We start from the raw sequence: 16,855 nt of genomic DNA on the forward strand, positions 1-16,855 counted from the left end.
CTTAGCCTGAACTCTTGACTGTATTAAGCCTTCTTTTTACAGGACTAAGTTTCGAATAGAAATGAACAAAGCAGATAATGATGCGGGTAATGCTGCAATTGACTCGCTACTAAATTATGAGACTGTGAAGGTAAGACCAATCTTTACTACTAGCCTCTTTGTCTTACTTCTGTCAGCTTAAGGAGAGTCATAAGATTTGTCTTATATAGGGCTACATATTTGGAGCAATAGCATATTTTTAAAACATTATTCATTTGAAGAGTACTACATGATATTGACAGAGTAGAATGAAAGTTGTTAGTGGGGCTTGAAAAAAATATATTTGTTAATAAAGAGTGAGAAGTTCCTTTCATGACTGAATCAACTTGACCATCGGTTTCTGCAAAATGTAAACTTAGAGTCTTGAAGAAGCTTCTCTTCACTTGATTGCAAAATTGTCTTCTGAATGTCAGCCTGCAATATATTGTCTTCTCAAATGACCATGTGTACTGTTTTCATTACCTGTTGTGGTTTGTAGCACTTCGTTGCAACATTCACATGAAAGAACAGGTCTCTATTGGTTCTTCTACTGCTACTCTTAAAAAGTCCTGTGGACAACTTTGAAATTGTCCAGGCTCATGCTTATTCTATGCTGCTTTTAATCGGAGAGATAGAACTGGAAAGATAAGCAGTGAAGTTATCTGGGAAGAAGGACCTAGAAGTAGACATTGTGTGAGAAGTACTGTTCTAGAGAATTTGCCATCATCACAGTAACAAGGATGTTCTAGTCCATAGAGGACAGTAGCTTTTTCTTATTTTTAGTATCTAGTGGCAGCTGGTGTTTGGTTTTGATATTAATCAGGTAGAAGTTCTGCAAGACAGACACCCAGTGTTACTAGAATATGAGTATGGTAGGGATCTCCATGTCGTCTCCTTTCCCAGTGCAGAATGTGCTGGGGTTTGATCATGGTTCTTGTTTTCACACACTAATCTTTTATCTTCTTTTCTCTTTAGTTGTTGGAAGTGTTGAAGAGGGGTTGTGTGTGTATCTGTGCATGTAGTATGTTTATACTGAATTTTATAACTAGTTAAATATACAGTCTAGTATGTTTGAGAATGTAACATTATTTTTGTGTCTATCACAGTATTTCAATAATGAAAAATATGAAGCCCAACGGTATGATCAGTTCTTGAAGACCTATGAAAATGCCTCCCTGAAGACTACCTCTACGTTAGCTCTCCTGAACTTTGGACAGAGTGCTATATTTAGCATTGGCTTAACAGCCATCATGGTGCTTGCTAGCCAGGGCATTATTGCAGGTAACTCATCTGTCTATAAGATAAAAATGGCTCTCCTTTACCTTAATTCATCTGTAATAGAGGTGTTAATTAAAATTAACTTATGGTTGATGTGATAGTTCATTTTGAGAGCTTTTGCTCGAGTTCAGGGTATTTCTGCTTTGCTTCTTGGAGTACTGTTAATTCCATGATATATATATGTATATTAGTAACTAGTATGATTTTATTAGAAACATTTTAAAAGTTTAGCAGTTAGAGAAAGATCCTAAGAAAATCGAACTTCAGGAAGTTTCTGTTGAAAGGTTGTAAAAGACACTTATATAAATACAAATACTTTGTGGACCTTCTACAAAGATCCTTTCTTTTTGCCCTTTTTCCTTCCCATGTTGGCAAGATTCAGAACTTTTCCCCAATGTGTATATACCAGTGTGCTTTGTCTCCAGTATTTTTATTACCAGTGTCCTTCACTTTCCTTAGATTAATAAGGGCACATTATTAAAACAATTTTTTCCGTGTTAGAGTTTTTCATCTGTATTTGTTTAATTTACTACATAAAGTAAAGCCTGCTTGTTTAGGAAGACAGTACAAGCTTCAAATACAGTAGATGAGTGCAGTATTGGGATGAGGCTCAGCTAAAGCAAGGTGGGTTTAGAGTAAAAATAATGATGCTTTAAACATCGTTAGCATCCAGGTGTGTTTGAAGGGTAGACCTTTATATCATGTTGTCTGTCTTGCATCTGCTTTGCTCTTTTTAAGGGATGCCAGGACAGGGTAGTTACACTGTGAATAGATAAGTCAGTAGGTGCAGTTTATCGCTGTCCTTAAGAAAATTTAGAATAGCCTTTAAGCAGGATGATAGAAATATGGCTTTAAATCATCTTTCTGGACCGCTTCAGCTGAACTGACCTGGCACTTACCTTTAGCTAGTATGTCATCCTGAGTTTTCCCTTGATCAGCGTATTTGATATTAAGCTGCCCAGAGGTTCTCACTATATGTTTTAGCAGTTCTGTTGTATATAGTATGAAAGTCCTCTCTCTTGATCATGACAAATTCTGTCATTTGGATTTGCCTGTAAACATACTTAAGATTGTCTTCCCTTATTCTTGCTTTCATATATTAGTTCCTCCCCTTCTAACTTATTTAGGCCCCTTTATATTTCTCTCTGTGGAATTTACAACTTTACAATCTGATGTTTTCCATGAATTTCCTGATATGCTGCTTGTCTTATTTTCCAGGTGCTATTATAACTTTAAAAAAAAAGTGAAATCCACACAAACATTGCCATTTGTTTCAGGCACCTTCCTATATAAAAATCAGATCTTCTGGGAATGCGTTTTGTTTACTATTTAAACATCTGGGTTTAGAAATGGGATAAAAGAAACTAGACTTGATTATTTTTTTTAAATCTTTTGGTGCTTCCTAACAAGACAACCCTTCAAGTCTCCTTATTCTCTCACATCCATTTTGTCTTAAGGCAGCCTTTCTGTTGGAGATCTAGTAATGGTGAATGGATTGCTGTTCCAGCTTTCTCTTCCCCTAAACTTCCTGGGAACAGTATACAGAGAGACAAGACAAGCACTTATAGATATGAATACCTTGTTTACACTTCTCAGTGTAGATACCAAAATTAAAGTAAGTAGTAGCTTATTTTCCTAAAGTATCTGGGTATTTAATAGGGCTGTTTTCTGGCAATGCCATCATTTCACCCTGTTTGTTACCTTCCAGGTTTAATTTCTATTCAAGAAAGAGGTGTTGTGTAAGGATGCCATTCTGCTTCCTCTTTAAGTGCAGTTAGTGCAATAGCAGCAGCTTTTTTCTTGCAGAACCCTGTAGTGACAGCAAAAGTTGCTTCATGGAAGCTGTGTTTATATTGAGATTTTTTTTTTTATTTTAAGTATTCATGCCTTGTGCTTGCATTTTTATTTGTAATTAATGATGCAGAATTTATTACTGCAAAAGCAGTTGTGAAGCAGAGTGTTTACAGCAGAAATTTCTACCTCCTTTGGGCAAAAGGAGGAACAAACCAATTTCACTTGTGTGGCGGATTATAATTATTTTCAACATATCCAAGCTGGAGTGTCTATTTGGCTTTTTCTGAGCTAGGAAATGGACTGTTCAGCTTATTGAACTGCTTGAGATACTTTCTGGGCAGCATATAAAGTGGCACTCTTCTTTTAATAGGACAAAGAGCTGGCTCCGCCCCTGCAGATCACACCACAGACTGCTGCCATCGCCTTTGATAATGTGCATTTTGAATACCTTGAGGGGCAGAAAGTCCTTGCTGGAGTGTCTTTTGAAGTCCCTGCAGGAAAGAAAGTGGCCATTGTAGGAGGTAGTGGGTCAGGGTGGGTAAATGGACTAAATACGCCAATCAATGATGCAGAAGTTTGTTTCTTAAATGCGTTTGTTCTTGTGTTTTGCTTTTTATTATTTCTGTTGGTGACATCAGTTCTGTTTGGAGGTTGTAAGTGGCAAACCAAGAATGTAGTATTAGCTTCAATTCTTTTCAATTTCAGGAAAAGCACAATTGTGAGATTATTATTTCGTTTCTATGAACCTCAGAAAGGAAATATTTACGTTGCTGGACAGAATATACAAGATGTCAGTTTGGAAAGTCTGAGAAAGGCAATAGGAGTTGTACCTCAGGTATACCATCTTTCATTCTCCCCAAATAGTCCATTGTAATAGTAATTCTCAGTATTCTGACACTGGTTCATTGAAGGCCTAGTGCAGTGGTATTGTCTAGTTCCTTTGAAAGTCACCATGCTTGTTTTCCCCCTAACCCCCTGCCGGAAATATTATGTTCTTAGGTGCATCATCATATAGATCCAATTTCTGAAATATTTTTAAGCCTCTTCATGAGAAACTGCCTCCAGCTTTAAGTGATTTAGCTTTATAGTTGATTACCACCCATAATGACTTAGCAAAGTGGTAAAAGTATGCATGACATATATGTATTTAGGACACAAAATGTATTAATCCCATTTTTGGGAAAAGAAATTTCCCCAAATACTTCTACCTTCAGGCTTTGTAGAAAAATATAAGCTACTCTGTATTGATTTCTTTCATGGATTGGGGACAGTTTTTAAACTATTTTCATGGTTTCTTGTTTAAAATATTCTTTCTATCCATGTAGGATGCTGTTCTCTTCCATAACACTATCTATTACAATCTGGTCTATGGCAATATCGGTGCAACACCAGAAGAGGTGTATGCAGTAGCAAAATTGGCAGGAATCCATGATGCCATTCTTCGAATGCCAAATGGTTACAACACTCAGGTTGGTGAACGAGGACTCAAGCTCTCGGGTAGGTTATTAAGCACACAAGTTCTTTGTATCCCTTTTGCTACCTCAAAGTTCAATGCATAGTCTATTCCTCAGTCCGACTTGCTTTTAGCTTATTTACGTTATAACATAATTGTAAGGCTAAATATTAATATGAAGATCTGTACTTTAAGGCAACTGTAGTCTACAGGATATTTAAAGGAATGTATTTTCAGGGGATAGCGTTAAATGAGTTCATGTGTAAGCATGTAGATGCATCTAAGTAAAAGTGGTCTTTCTCATAATCTGTTTTGGTAGTGGAATGCGTGTGAATAGAATTGGGAACTTTATGTATGTGTGCTTTGCATATGTGATGTGATATGCTTTTATATATATATTCATAGGCATTCCAAATTTGAGTTCTTAAATCTGAACTTGTAACAGCTGAAAGTTAGGTGGTGTTTTGGTTTTGCTGTTGATAGTAAGTAAGGCAATGGGATATGTTGTTGCAGCATAGTCATTTTGGACCCTGCTCGTAATGAAAGGGCCTTCATGTCTTATGTGTTTCTTACCCATGAATTGTGTGAGAAACAACATGAAAATGGTGTCTGCATATCTGCAAGCTGTGGATTTATATTACACAACCTCGGTGCTGAAACAAAAAAAGCATGAGTTTAGGTTCTCAAAGTCCCTCTGTATTTGGGTATGCACTCTATAAAACAGCATAACTGTTCTAGACTAGAAAGATCGTATCATGGCATTAGCCAGGCTTTGCTAGTCGTGCTAGCCTTTCAGCGTCACGCTTGCAAGAAATTCACTTTACTCCTTCTTTACAGCTGCCTGTAATATTAAGATTACATACAGTTGTTCGTAGGGAAGATGATGCTTGAAAGCAAACATTCTTCCTGTGGCAGAGTTATAATGTAAAATGAGGGATCACATGGAAACTGGGAAATATCTAAATAATTTCCCATGTCCTTTTTCTGTTTGTTTTTTTATTGAGGGGACATGGGATTTTAAAAGTACAGAGTTTAAGTATAACTTTTTAGGTAGTAGCTAGATTCCACTGGAATGCTTTCCATCTCAAATCTCTTAGGTTGAAGTTGCATTGAGACAAAGCTAATAATCACATAAATGTAATGCTTACTAAATGTGCATTGAATGAAACAAAAATGAAATTACTGGTTTGGTTGAAGGTTATATTATTATTAGGTTATTTTATTATATTTTAAATAAGTCTTTATCTTCCTTATAGCTCTTACAGTTTTTTTTAATAGGTATTTGATGTAAGATAAAGTGGGATACTCATTTCATGAGGTTTCCCCACTTAATTCACTGATGGGTTTGGTTCCTCTCCTTGGTGGATACTACAAGAAGAAGGTGCATTTGCAAAGTTCATTAAAACCATCTCCTGTTGTCTTGTTCTGAAAAAGCAAAACACACTATAGTTTTGCTTAAAATTGCTAGCCAATACAAGCAGTGATGGGGCACAGTTTTTCGTATTGGTTTGGTATCTTTTTCTAATACAGTCTTAAAGGTGTTTAGGTAAGCATGAGGTCATTTAAATATTTGGAGGATTTTGACAAGGTAGGTAGAGTTATGCTGAATTGCGTGCAGGGACTAGTAGTGGAGAAAATGCAGTACATACATAACTACTGCTCTGCCTGAGGAGAGGCCATATCGCTGTGGTAACATGTAGGACGTGTCTTGCTAAACAACTTCTGCTGAATACAAGGCGTTACTGTTTGGCAAACTCTAAAAACGTGTGGCAGAGCTTAATTTTCTTCCACTCTGACTCCATGTACAAGACACCATTTATTGGTAGACTAAAGAACAGGTCAGCTGTTTTCGTTTGCATGTAGGGTGGAGTGGTTGAGGGCAGACTGCTCTACTCCCTTGGGAATGAGGCATGGCCCTACAGGAGAGAGAAACTTATCTCAGTGAGTTTGGAAACTTCAAGGTACTGTGTTTCCTCGAGAATGGTACTGAGATGTAGGGACCTTTGAGGGATGTGGGGCTGGTGGGGGTCCAGAGGCAGGAGCACAGGAATGCAGCATGTTCAGGCAGAGATGCTGCCTGTTGCAAAGACAGCAAGCTACGTGTGGTATTTCTTACTGTGCAGCTGCTGAAGTCAGGAGTCCTGGTCTCTTTGAAACAGAGGATCAGAGGTTACGTTCTGTATCCAGAATGTATGTGTAAGAGAACACATGCACATTTACAAAAGGGGAATACAGAGAAGGTTAGAAGGGAAATAAAATATGTGAAGCACAAATCTGGGTGAGTGAGTAGAAGATACAAAATAGGTACTGGCAGAACTGTAGAGAACTGTGATAATGATGAAAGATTTCTCTTGTGCTGCCTGTCTCCCCAAACTAGTAATTTCTAGAAAGAGGATTTGACTAACAATAGATTTGAAATGTCTTGGCGTTTCTAGAAGCATAGAATGGTTTGGGTTGGAAGGGACCTTCTAAAGATCATGTAGACCAACCCCCCTGCCATGAGCAGGGCATCTTTCACTAGATCAGGTTGCTCAAAGCCTTAGCCTTATGTTGGGGTTTAGATTGGATTTTAGGAAAAGTTTGTTCACCAAAAGAGTTGTCAGGTATTGGAACAGGCTGCCCAGGGAGGTGGTTGAGTCATCATCCCTGGAGGTATTTAAAAGACGTGTAGACGTGACACATAGGGACATGCTTTAGTGGTGGACTTGAATGTTAGGTTTACAGTTGGACTTGATGATCTTAAAGGTCTTTTCCAACCTAAATGATTCTATGATTCTATGTCCCATTCTAAATCTGGAGAAGTGTGTGTGGGTGTGTTGGAGTTTCCTTCTGACCTTGAGACTCCTTTAACAGAGCCCTTCTGAAAATGGGCTATGCCTTTACTCCATCCTTCATTTTGCGCTGCCACTATGATGGTCATGAGCACCCATCTAACAGTGCTTTAACCAGTGTTTAGAAAGTGAAGGGAAGTGTGACCTTTTCCTGTTTTGTTTGTATTTAAAGGAAAAAGAGTATGTAAAATACTTCCCAGGAGAAAGACTAGATTTCTGAGTTGATAGAAAAACTGCTCAAAGTGGGCACCTGCCATTGAAGTAGCAGCTTCAGTTTCTTATTTTCAACAAATTAGATGAGTATTGGAAAACAATAGTAATAAACAAGCTCATTAATGTTTACAGTCAAGGTACAGGAGTCTTAGGCTAATGCTGTCAGAAATGTCTGCTCCTCTTGGGCTTCCTTAAATTGTGCATTGAATTGATCCTAAATGCAGTTGTGTGCTCAGCTCATAGGGAATTTGATTCTCTGGGCTTTTGCTTGCAGGTGCCAGTTTGTGGGTTTAGGTTGGAAAGTGGAGCTAACGTGTCCACTGTATCCCATGTGCTTTTGTTAGATCAATTTTCATTCACAATGAGAGTTGTAATGGCCAGAAATGGTTTAGTTGTTTAATGGATTGGAGATGTCAAATCCATATCTTCGAGTTCTTCAGTAGCTCTGTAAAAGCACAGCATCTGTTACTTTGAATCTCTGTAGTTTTCTGAATAGTAGAATGGCTCCCTAAATTGTTATAAAGGTATATATTAGATTCATTTCTGAATCTGTTTAATATTTTTTTAAGTTGGGTGAGGCTTCTTACACTTCTAGTCTAAGAAAAACACATGGTATGGAATATCCCTTTGGCCAGTTTGGGTCAGCTGTCTTGCCTGCGTCCCCTTCCAGCTTCTTGTGCCCCTCCAGCCTTCTTGCTGGCTGGGCACGAGAATCTGAAAAATCCTTGACTTGTTGCTAAGTAGTGTTTAGACTAACGGAAAACATCAGTGTGTCATCAAAACTATTCTCATACTATATCCAAAACATAACATTATACCAGCTACTAGAAAGAAAATTAACTCTATCCCAGCTGAAACCAGGACACATTACTAGCAGCCTTTTAAATGGTTTATTAAAGCATGTTCTTGCCTGATAGTATGGAACATTAACAAGAATATAATGGTATGAAATGGAATGTTTTGAAGTCTTGAATAAAACAAAGGAGGACAGGTGCACAAATGTGAAATGTTTGCACTGCATACCAGGTGTTTAGCAGGTTTTAAGTTCTCAAATGCGCATGTTTTCCTGTCTGTAGAAGTTGTCCTAAGTTACTCTTGAGTAGATGTTGGCTGTAAGAATTGTGAAAGAAGGAAACTAGTCTGAAACTTGGTTACATCAGAAGCCAACAGGCAGTAGGTTGCATAATGAAGGTGGTTTTCAGTACCATATAAATTGTGTTCTTTAGTGAAATCTGCTGGTTAAAGCTGTTAGGTATGGACTCTTTAAACCTGGGCCATTATGGAGTGGAAAGTTAGATGAATTTCAGGGAAAGACCTGAAAGAAAAAATGTGCATGCAAGATGCCTGAAATCAAATACAGCAGGCATGGACAGAGCATTGTTTATTTACAAGAGAAGACAGGGTGTGTGTATGCAAAGTTATTGTATGGGGCATAGCTTAGACCAGGTAAATGAGCTCATACTCCCTGGTGTATAGAGTGAGTTACTGTACATAGTCGTTAGTTACCTGTATGAGGCTCTTGCCTTGTAGCATATACAAAGTAGTTCTCTGTCCTTTTCTAAAAGGGTAAGCAGTCTTGAATCACTTCGGATTTACCAGGGAGCAGGAACTTCTGTGATATCTTATGTAACTTGTTCAGACCTTTATCAGTAGCAACTGTGATGTATATTTAAAAAAAAAAAAAAAAAAAAACAAAAAAAAAAACCACACAACCCAAAAAACCCCAAAAAAAACCCCCAAAACAGTCATGTCTGCTGTTGAATTTAGAATATCATGATTGTAACTTCATCTTTTTTTTTTTCCCCCCCCTCTGGCTTCCCCCCGCATTCAGGAGGAGAAAAGCAAAGAGTTGCAATTGCTAGAGCAATGTTAAAGGAGCCACTTGTTTTTCTCTATGATGAAGCCACATCATCTTTAGATTCAATTACAGAAGAGGTAAATTGGGATAAAAAAAAGGTGTAATGATGTCTGATTCTGATGCTTTTTCCTTGTTCTTTTCCTCTCAAAGAATTCTGTTCTTTTTGCCAGTTTCCTATCTTATGTTTTCCTGGTATTATTATTAAGAGATCCTATGTCTAAACCCTTTTCCTAAAGGCCAGAGCAGAGATGCTGAGTCTGTCTACCTTGAGACACAGTGAAGAGTAAGAATACCAACTCTGTCTCTGGGTATATTTTCTGTTTTACGCTATTGAGGTCCCATTCACCATTAAACGTTCATCTCTTGAAACTGTTGCAAATACCTCATGTGGCCATGAAGTGTGAAGCTTTCCAGTTCACTTTAAAAGGTGTTTAGATGATATTTACCATTCATTAAAAATGTCTTATAAATAATTGTGACATAACACAAACAGAAAACCTCTTGTTTGTTGTGCAGCATCTTTCTGAGATGCAAATCAGGTAGGTGTAACCTGCAGTGCTGGTATTAATTTGTATTCATTTCACAGGAAGGGCTGTGAAACATCAGAGCGTTGTGACATAGGTGTCATGACACTACCACAGTAACTGCATCAGGCTTTGTAACTACATCTTTGCTTAAACGCAAAACTCTCAGCACCGGCAGTAATTTCACAAACTAATGTCATCAAAAACTAGAGCTAGAGCTATGTTTGTATTCACTTACGCAGATTATTGAGCAAATTTATTGACCTGTAATCACTAAATTGCTTTCATTTTCCAAATACAAAAAAATCCGAGTACAAACTGTACATCTATATAGTACAGCATTCAAATATAGTACAGCTTCCTCATTGGGCCAGAAATGTTCATAACATACACAATTCTACAGAACACTACTTGGATTATTTCTCCTTTTTGTTTTGCTGTATTCATTGCAAGAATCATAAGCAAAGCTGAAAGTTTCACAGCAGAACTGCACTTGAAAGACAGCAAATGAAAACGAGTCCTTTCCACAAAAGTATGTCTGGCAATAGAAATGTTTTCTGACAAAGGCAAGCATTTTTCAGGAAAATAAAGTGGACACTTCACTTATTGTAGTGAGGGCACAAATTCCCAGTTAGTGCTGCTTGCATCTGAATGCCGTTTGGGAAGGTGGGAGACTGCTCACAAAGGAAGCAGTGGATAGATAATTCCCAGGATTGCTTTAACTTTATGTTCCACATTGGCATGATATTGAGAGGGATTTTTTCTTTAACTTTCATTGATTGGAAAGTATTATTATTAGTTACTATTTTCACATGCCTTTACTGCTGTTCATGTTGCTTTTGTTGCATGGCTGCATAGGGAATTCTTTCCTGAAATCAAGTAACACTTCCCTTCCTTTGTCCCTTGGGTATCTGCATTTTTCTATGGATACAAGCTTTTTTTGCAGTGTGAGGACTTTATCAGAGCCACGGATATTTTGTGCTTGGGATTCTGTTTCTTCTGTAGATACTCATAGCTGATTCTTACTGTGCAGCTATAGCAGTACTGGAGATGTTTCTCAAAACTTATTTACAGTAATTTGCATATTTCCAGATAGCATTTTATTTCTCTTCATACCACCTAGGAGTGTGTAAGAGTTTGTCTCTCTTTTAATCTTGCAGAATATTCTCAGTGCCATGAGGGACATGGTGAAACACCGAACATCGGTTTTCATTGCCCACAGGTTGTCAACAGTAGTTGATGCAGATGAAATCATTGTGCTGGATCAGGTGAGGTGATCACCCTGTGATGTGTAATTTTCGCATAATGTTAGCATTTGCTTTAGAGAGTCTATGTGTCCTTTTGAAATATTGTACTCCCACCAAGCTACTGAAAGTTCTTTCTTTGGAAATGAACCATGTTAGAAAATTCTAGCCCAACCTTTGCTTATTATATATTTCTCTTTGCAACTAACAGTTTATCAGTTGCAGAAATTTGCATGTGTGACTGTCTTGTATGTTGTATTTTTACTTCATTTGCATAGTTCATTTAATTACATGTTCTTTATAGGGATTATGACAAATTTCACTTGATGCTCTGGGACTGGCTTACTGTTGCATGTCTTTAATCTAATTTAGATTAGGCTTCCTAATGTGTTCCCCCAATTTATGCTTCATTCTCATTATTCAGTGAGTGTCTATTTTTCACATGCATCTATTGTTTTTTTTCTGTCAATGGAAAGAGAGAGGACAGCTTGTTCTGTTTCCATGCAGATAAAACTATTGTAGGATTGTTCAATCTAATTATGTTATAAATCTGAACACCATTCTCTATTGTACCTGTAGAAAAGTGTGATTATTCCCTTTCTGTATGCTTCTTTTGGGGGGCGGGGCGGGGAGTAAAGTTTCAACTTTTGATTTACTAATATCGCTATTCAGCTGTTACCTCATATTAAGTCTGTCCTAAGTCCATCTTTTTTTCTCTATTACCCATATCTGGCCATAGATTTAAAATAAACAAGTGTCCTTATAACTTCATAGTTACTCTTTTAACTGATAATGCCGAAAATACAGTGCTCTAATATGCTGATGATGAATGCAGAGATAAATTTAACATGGGTTTTTTTCCGTTGCTATTAATATGCTTGTGATCATAGGTGTTTTTAGTGACTAAAATATGCGTATCTAAAAGAAAATAAATTATTCCTACAGTACGTTACGTGATTTCATGGGGAATTAGAACAAAATCTTACAAAATGGTGACATTCATTACTATCTTTGCTATACAAATCTCAGCTTCATATCAATCTCAAAGTGAAGTAGTGGAATAAATCACTCTGCTCTGTGGAGTTTTTGTTTGGTTTTGGTCTGCTTGTTTTTTCAGCTTTTGCTGAAAAATCATTTCCTAAGGTGTATCCTTTATGTAACTGCATGTTAAAACATCTTGCAAATGTTTTTTAACGTGTTATAAGGCAATCTGCGACTTTTTGTTTTTGATGCAAGTTTTCACAGCTTACTAAGAGTGTGTTTTGTGTTGTAGTGTAACTGTTAAATTAAAAATAAAAGCACAACCTAAAACTGTAAAACAGCTAGGGTGCTCACTTTCATGAATGATGTTAGTGTAATAAAGATTGTGAATGAGTAAGGCAGCGTGGTGCATCGCTTTTAGTGCCCGACTGCTTCATGAGGCATCATTGACGTTTGCTCAGCAGAAAGTTGCCTCTTGTCATCCCAGCTTGATTGATGAGCACTATGTTGGCAACCAGATAAATAAGGCTCAGTAGTGGAGACGAGACAAGATGATTGCGACTGGCTTTGCTTAGCAATGGAAACACAGCATCACAATTTCAGCACGTTTGCCTAGGTAAAATCAGAATAATTCTTGAGTGAGTAAACATTGTATTAATGATATTGATCTTAATGCTGTGAAGCTGAACAGAGAAGTTACATTTTTGATGGTTGTTCAAGAGTTATTAAAAAAGGCCATAATTCAAAAGCCTAGTCTCTACTACAATGAACTCTCTAAATTAACCGCTTGAAGTTTTTTAATAAATCCTGCAGTTATGTTGGTCAAGTGTATATTTGTTCAGATTCCACCAGCACGACTAGTAATAGAAGTGACAAGACCCAATTTTTTTCCCAGCATGTTCATCAGCAGCTGTCACAAGGAGGTAGATTTAATTGTAGATCAGAATTTAGAACTAATATAAAATCCATGTAGTTGTCCGTATAATTCTGTCTTTTCCCAAAAGAAAGAATAGCTGGAGAATGAATACATTATTTTAATTTGAAGTCAGTGAATGTAAATGTGTATCTCAAAGTAAAAAGATGAGTCTGTTTTTTTGAAGAGTAGTGCTGTTTCACTGTCTGTAGGATTTGAGTTCTCCTCTCCAACTCGTCCTTCCCGTTTCCATAATGATAGTCAATAAATCATCTTTGCTCTTGAGAATAGCACAGATGAACTGAACTGCTCACTCGATTTTCATGACGGCAATTGCAATGACACAAGTTGCTGAGCACCCATCTAAACGCACAATTTACACTAATTGTTTTTAGGATTTGATTTTTAAATGTGTTTTGCTTATCTAGTACAAATCCCTCTCTGTATGCTCTTTTCTTCTAGCTTCTTAGTGTGAGTGTGTTTGTTACCAAGCAAAGACAAATACATGTTTGTTTTGGTACATTCATGTGACTTTTGCACTAGTAGTTTAACACCTTGCTCCTCATGTAGAGATCTACGTTTACTTTAAGTAGCTCTTCCAGGTTAGGTAGTAACACTTTCCATGTTGGTGGGCTTTAAATTTTGTCCAGATGGACAAAAGGCATCTGTGTTCCCACTTAGGCAGGTTTGAGAAGAACACAGCTCTTGTTTTCACTTGCAGTGTAACACACAATTCAGTGTACCACATGTTCAGTCTTTCATTGCTGTCCCAAGCTCTTTCTCATTAATAATTGCCGTCATCTACACTGTAAAACTGTGGCCCATATGTTGGCAGCATTTATATACCTAAAGATCTGGTAATACTGATTACTGACTCTACTCTCCTTCTTTTACAGGGTAAAGTTGTGGAACGTGGTAGACATGCAGACCTCCTTGCAAGTCCTAACAATCTCTATTATGAAATGTGGCATACACAGAGCAGCAAAGTACTAAATAATCATAACAATCCAAATTGGGAAGAGAGAAATAATCGGATGTCCAAAGAGGAGGAGAGGAAGAAACTAGAAGAAGAAATTATTAATAGTGTGAAAGGCTGTGGAAACTGTTCATGCTAAGTATGATCCTGGATTAATCTTCTGAACAGGTTAAAAATGCACAAGATGACAATGAAGTGCAGCTCTTGTTTTTAAGTCAGCATTCAAAAACTTCCTGGGTTTTGCAGTTTTTGGGTTTTACAGTTTCTCAGAGGGACATAATTTCAACCAAAGGAGTTCTATTTTTACATCATTAGAAAACTCTAATATTCAGTGGCATCTGCAAGAGCTGAGCTTTTTCAAAAACTTTAAACATCTCAACTAAGAGTGTAATTTATGGCAATTTTTAGGCATTGGTAAATTCTGGTAGTCGCTTGAGGTGGATTATTAAATTGTAAACAGATTTGTCATTGATTTACGTTATTTCTCACCATTAATGGTTGATAAATATGTCATGTTTTAATTGTAATTGGGCTAATTTGAACTCATTTGCTAGTGAGGAAGATGCAATTTAAATTCTTCAGTGGTATTCTGGTTTAAAATGTTCTTCCTTCTAAAGAATAAGAAAAGCCTCAACAACGTATTAGAGGCTTCTAGCAGCAAACTAAATATTGGAATTATCCATCTCGCCCTTCAAAAACACCTTTCATACTGGACTATCGGGAAATCTCTTGGTATTACTCTAAAAGAAAGCTAACAGTATTTTTAAGAGCTGGCAAAAATCTGGAATTGACAAAATATTGTGTGACTTTACAGAAAACATACAAAATGTTGTATGTAAATATGAAGACTCGGAAGTTTCCCTTAAATGAAAAAATCCGAGTTCAGGATTCTGTATCCTGAACATCTGCTGTAGTAGTGAAAGCAGAATGCAGTCACTTTTTCTATTTCAGTCATGGTCTTAGGGAGCAATTAAGATTCAATAAAGACTTCCATAAATTTCTATTATGTCATTAATGTATGAGAAAATGACCTGGATAATGTTGAAAGTGTTGCTATAATAATCTCCTCATTTCAATAGTCAGAACTTCTTCAGTGTCAAGAAACCTCAGTCTTTACGATTTGTGGGACACTGCAGGTGTATTGGGTTTGCGTGGCAAGGTTTTGGTAGCGGGGGGGCTACAGGGGTGGCTTCTGTGAGAAGATGCCAGAAGCTTCCCCCACGTCCGACAGAGCCAATGCCAGCCGGTTCCAAGACGGACCCGCCGCTGGCCAAGGCTGAGCCCATCAGCGACGGTGGTAGCGCCTCGGGGAGAACAGATTTAAGAAGGGGGAAGAGTTGCTGCACACCAGCAACTTCAGCTGGAGAGAGGAGTGAGAAGATGTGAAACATCTCTGCAGACCCCCAGGGTCAGTGAAGAAGGAGGGGAGGAGGCACTCCAGGCACCGGAGCAGAGATTCCCCTGCAGCCCATGCATGCCCGAAGGAGGCTGGGACCCCGTGGGAAGCCCGTGCTGGAGCAGGCTCCTGGCAGGACCTGTGGCCCCGTGGAGAGAGGAGCCCAGGCTGGAGCAGGTTTGCTGGCAGGACTTGTGACCCCATGGGGGACCCACGCTGGAGCGGTCTGTGCCTGAAGGACTGCAGCCCGGGGAAGGGACCCGTGCTGGAGCAGCTCGTGAAGAAGGGCAGCCCATGGGAAGGGCCCACACTGGAGAAGCTCATGGAGGACTGTCTCCTGTGGGAGGGACCCCACGCTGGAGCAGGGGAAGAGTGTGAGGAGGAAGGAGCGGCAGAGACAACGTGTGATGAACTGACCACAACCCCCATTCCCCATCCCCCTGTGCCACTGGCAGGGAGGAGGGAGAAAAATTGGGAGTGGAGTTGAGCCTGGCAAGAAGGGAGGGGCGGGGTGAAGGTGTTTTTAAGATTGGGTTTTATTTCTCATTATCCTACTCCAATTTGATTGGTAATAAATTAAACTCATTTCCCCAAGTCGAGTCTGTTTTGCCTGTGATGGTAGTTGGTGAGTGATCTCTCCCTGTCCTTAGCTCGATCCATGAGCCCTTCATTATATTTCCTCTGCCCTGTCCAGCTGAGGAGGGAAGTGATAGAGCGGCTTTTGGGGGCACCTGGTGTCCAGCCAGGGTCAACCCACCACAACAGGATAGTATTCTGTAGGCCTTATCTCTTCAGGGAAATTTACCATATCTATTTATCACTAGTTATTCTGGTATAATTCTTCATGTTGAATTTAAAAATAAAAATCTTTCTCTTGGATGTTGAAAAATAACTTTTTGTTTCTGGGGAATTATACCGGCATAATTACACTGTTATAATTACGTTTGTAAATCAGATGCAAGATTTCTCAGTGTGGGCACTAGGGAAGCACTGAATTTGGTGCTTCTGGAAACTTGCTTGCAATAGTGTTTATTTTTTTGTGTTATATTCTCCCCTGCAACCAAATATAGGAACAGTAACTTAAAGGCAGTGAAACCTTTGCTATCTTTTCTGCTAGTTACTCATTTTCTCTCTATTAAAATGATGGGTGAAAAAAAACCAACCTGGCATCAATCTCCAGTTTAAAATTATTTTAAAAGTATATTGAATGCAAGGACTTTTGTTTTCATCCTTGGAGTGCAGAAGCAAAGTGAAGCCTTGTTAATGTAGTGGCAGTTCAGAATTCTTCTAGCTTACAGTCTTCCTTTTATTTTCACCAATTGTCATCTTTTTTAGTTTCTGACAGCAGCGAGGTTGACTATAAAGGTGCAGTTATC

At 38.3% G+C, this 16,855-nt stretch overlaps 1 protein-coding gene across 2 annotated transcripts in view; it reads left to right on the forward strand.

The window, feature by feature from the left end:
- ABCB7 (ATP binding cassette subfamily B member 7) overlaps positions 1-15,084 on the forward strand; it is a 40,503-nt gene extending 25,419 nt beyond the window's left edge. For both annotated transcript variants that reach the window (XM_029996411.1, XM_041118965.1), the window contains 9 exons: positions 43-130; positions 1,125-1,299; positions 2,754-2,911; positions 3,461-3,624; positions 3,796-3,925; positions 4,416-4,587; positions 9,419-9,522; positions 11,130-11,237; positions 14,004-15,084. In XM_029996411.1, coding sequence (XP_029852271.1) covers positions 43-130; positions 1,125-1,299; positions 2,754-2,911; positions 3,461-3,624; positions 3,796-3,925; positions 4,416-4,587; positions 9,419-9,522; positions 11,130-11,237; positions 14,004-14,222 — 1,318 coding nt within the window. In that variant the 3' untranslated portion in view covers positions 14,223-15,084. The remainder of the gene's footprint in view (positions 1-42; positions 131-1,124; positions 1,300-2,753; positions 2,912-3,460; positions 3,625-3,795; positions 3,926-4,415; positions 4,588-9,418; positions 9,523-11,129; positions 11,238-14,003) is intronic.
- The last annotated feature ends 1,771 nt before the right edge of the window (positions 15,085-16,855 follow it).

This window comes from Aquila chrysaetos, chromosome 21, assembly GCF_900496995.4.
Source record: "Aquila chrysaetos chrysaetos chromosome 21, bAquChr1.4, whole genome shotgun sequence".
Lineage (NCBI taxonomy): Eukaryota > Metazoa > Chordata > Aves > Accipitriformes > Accipitridae > Aquila > Aquila chrysaetos.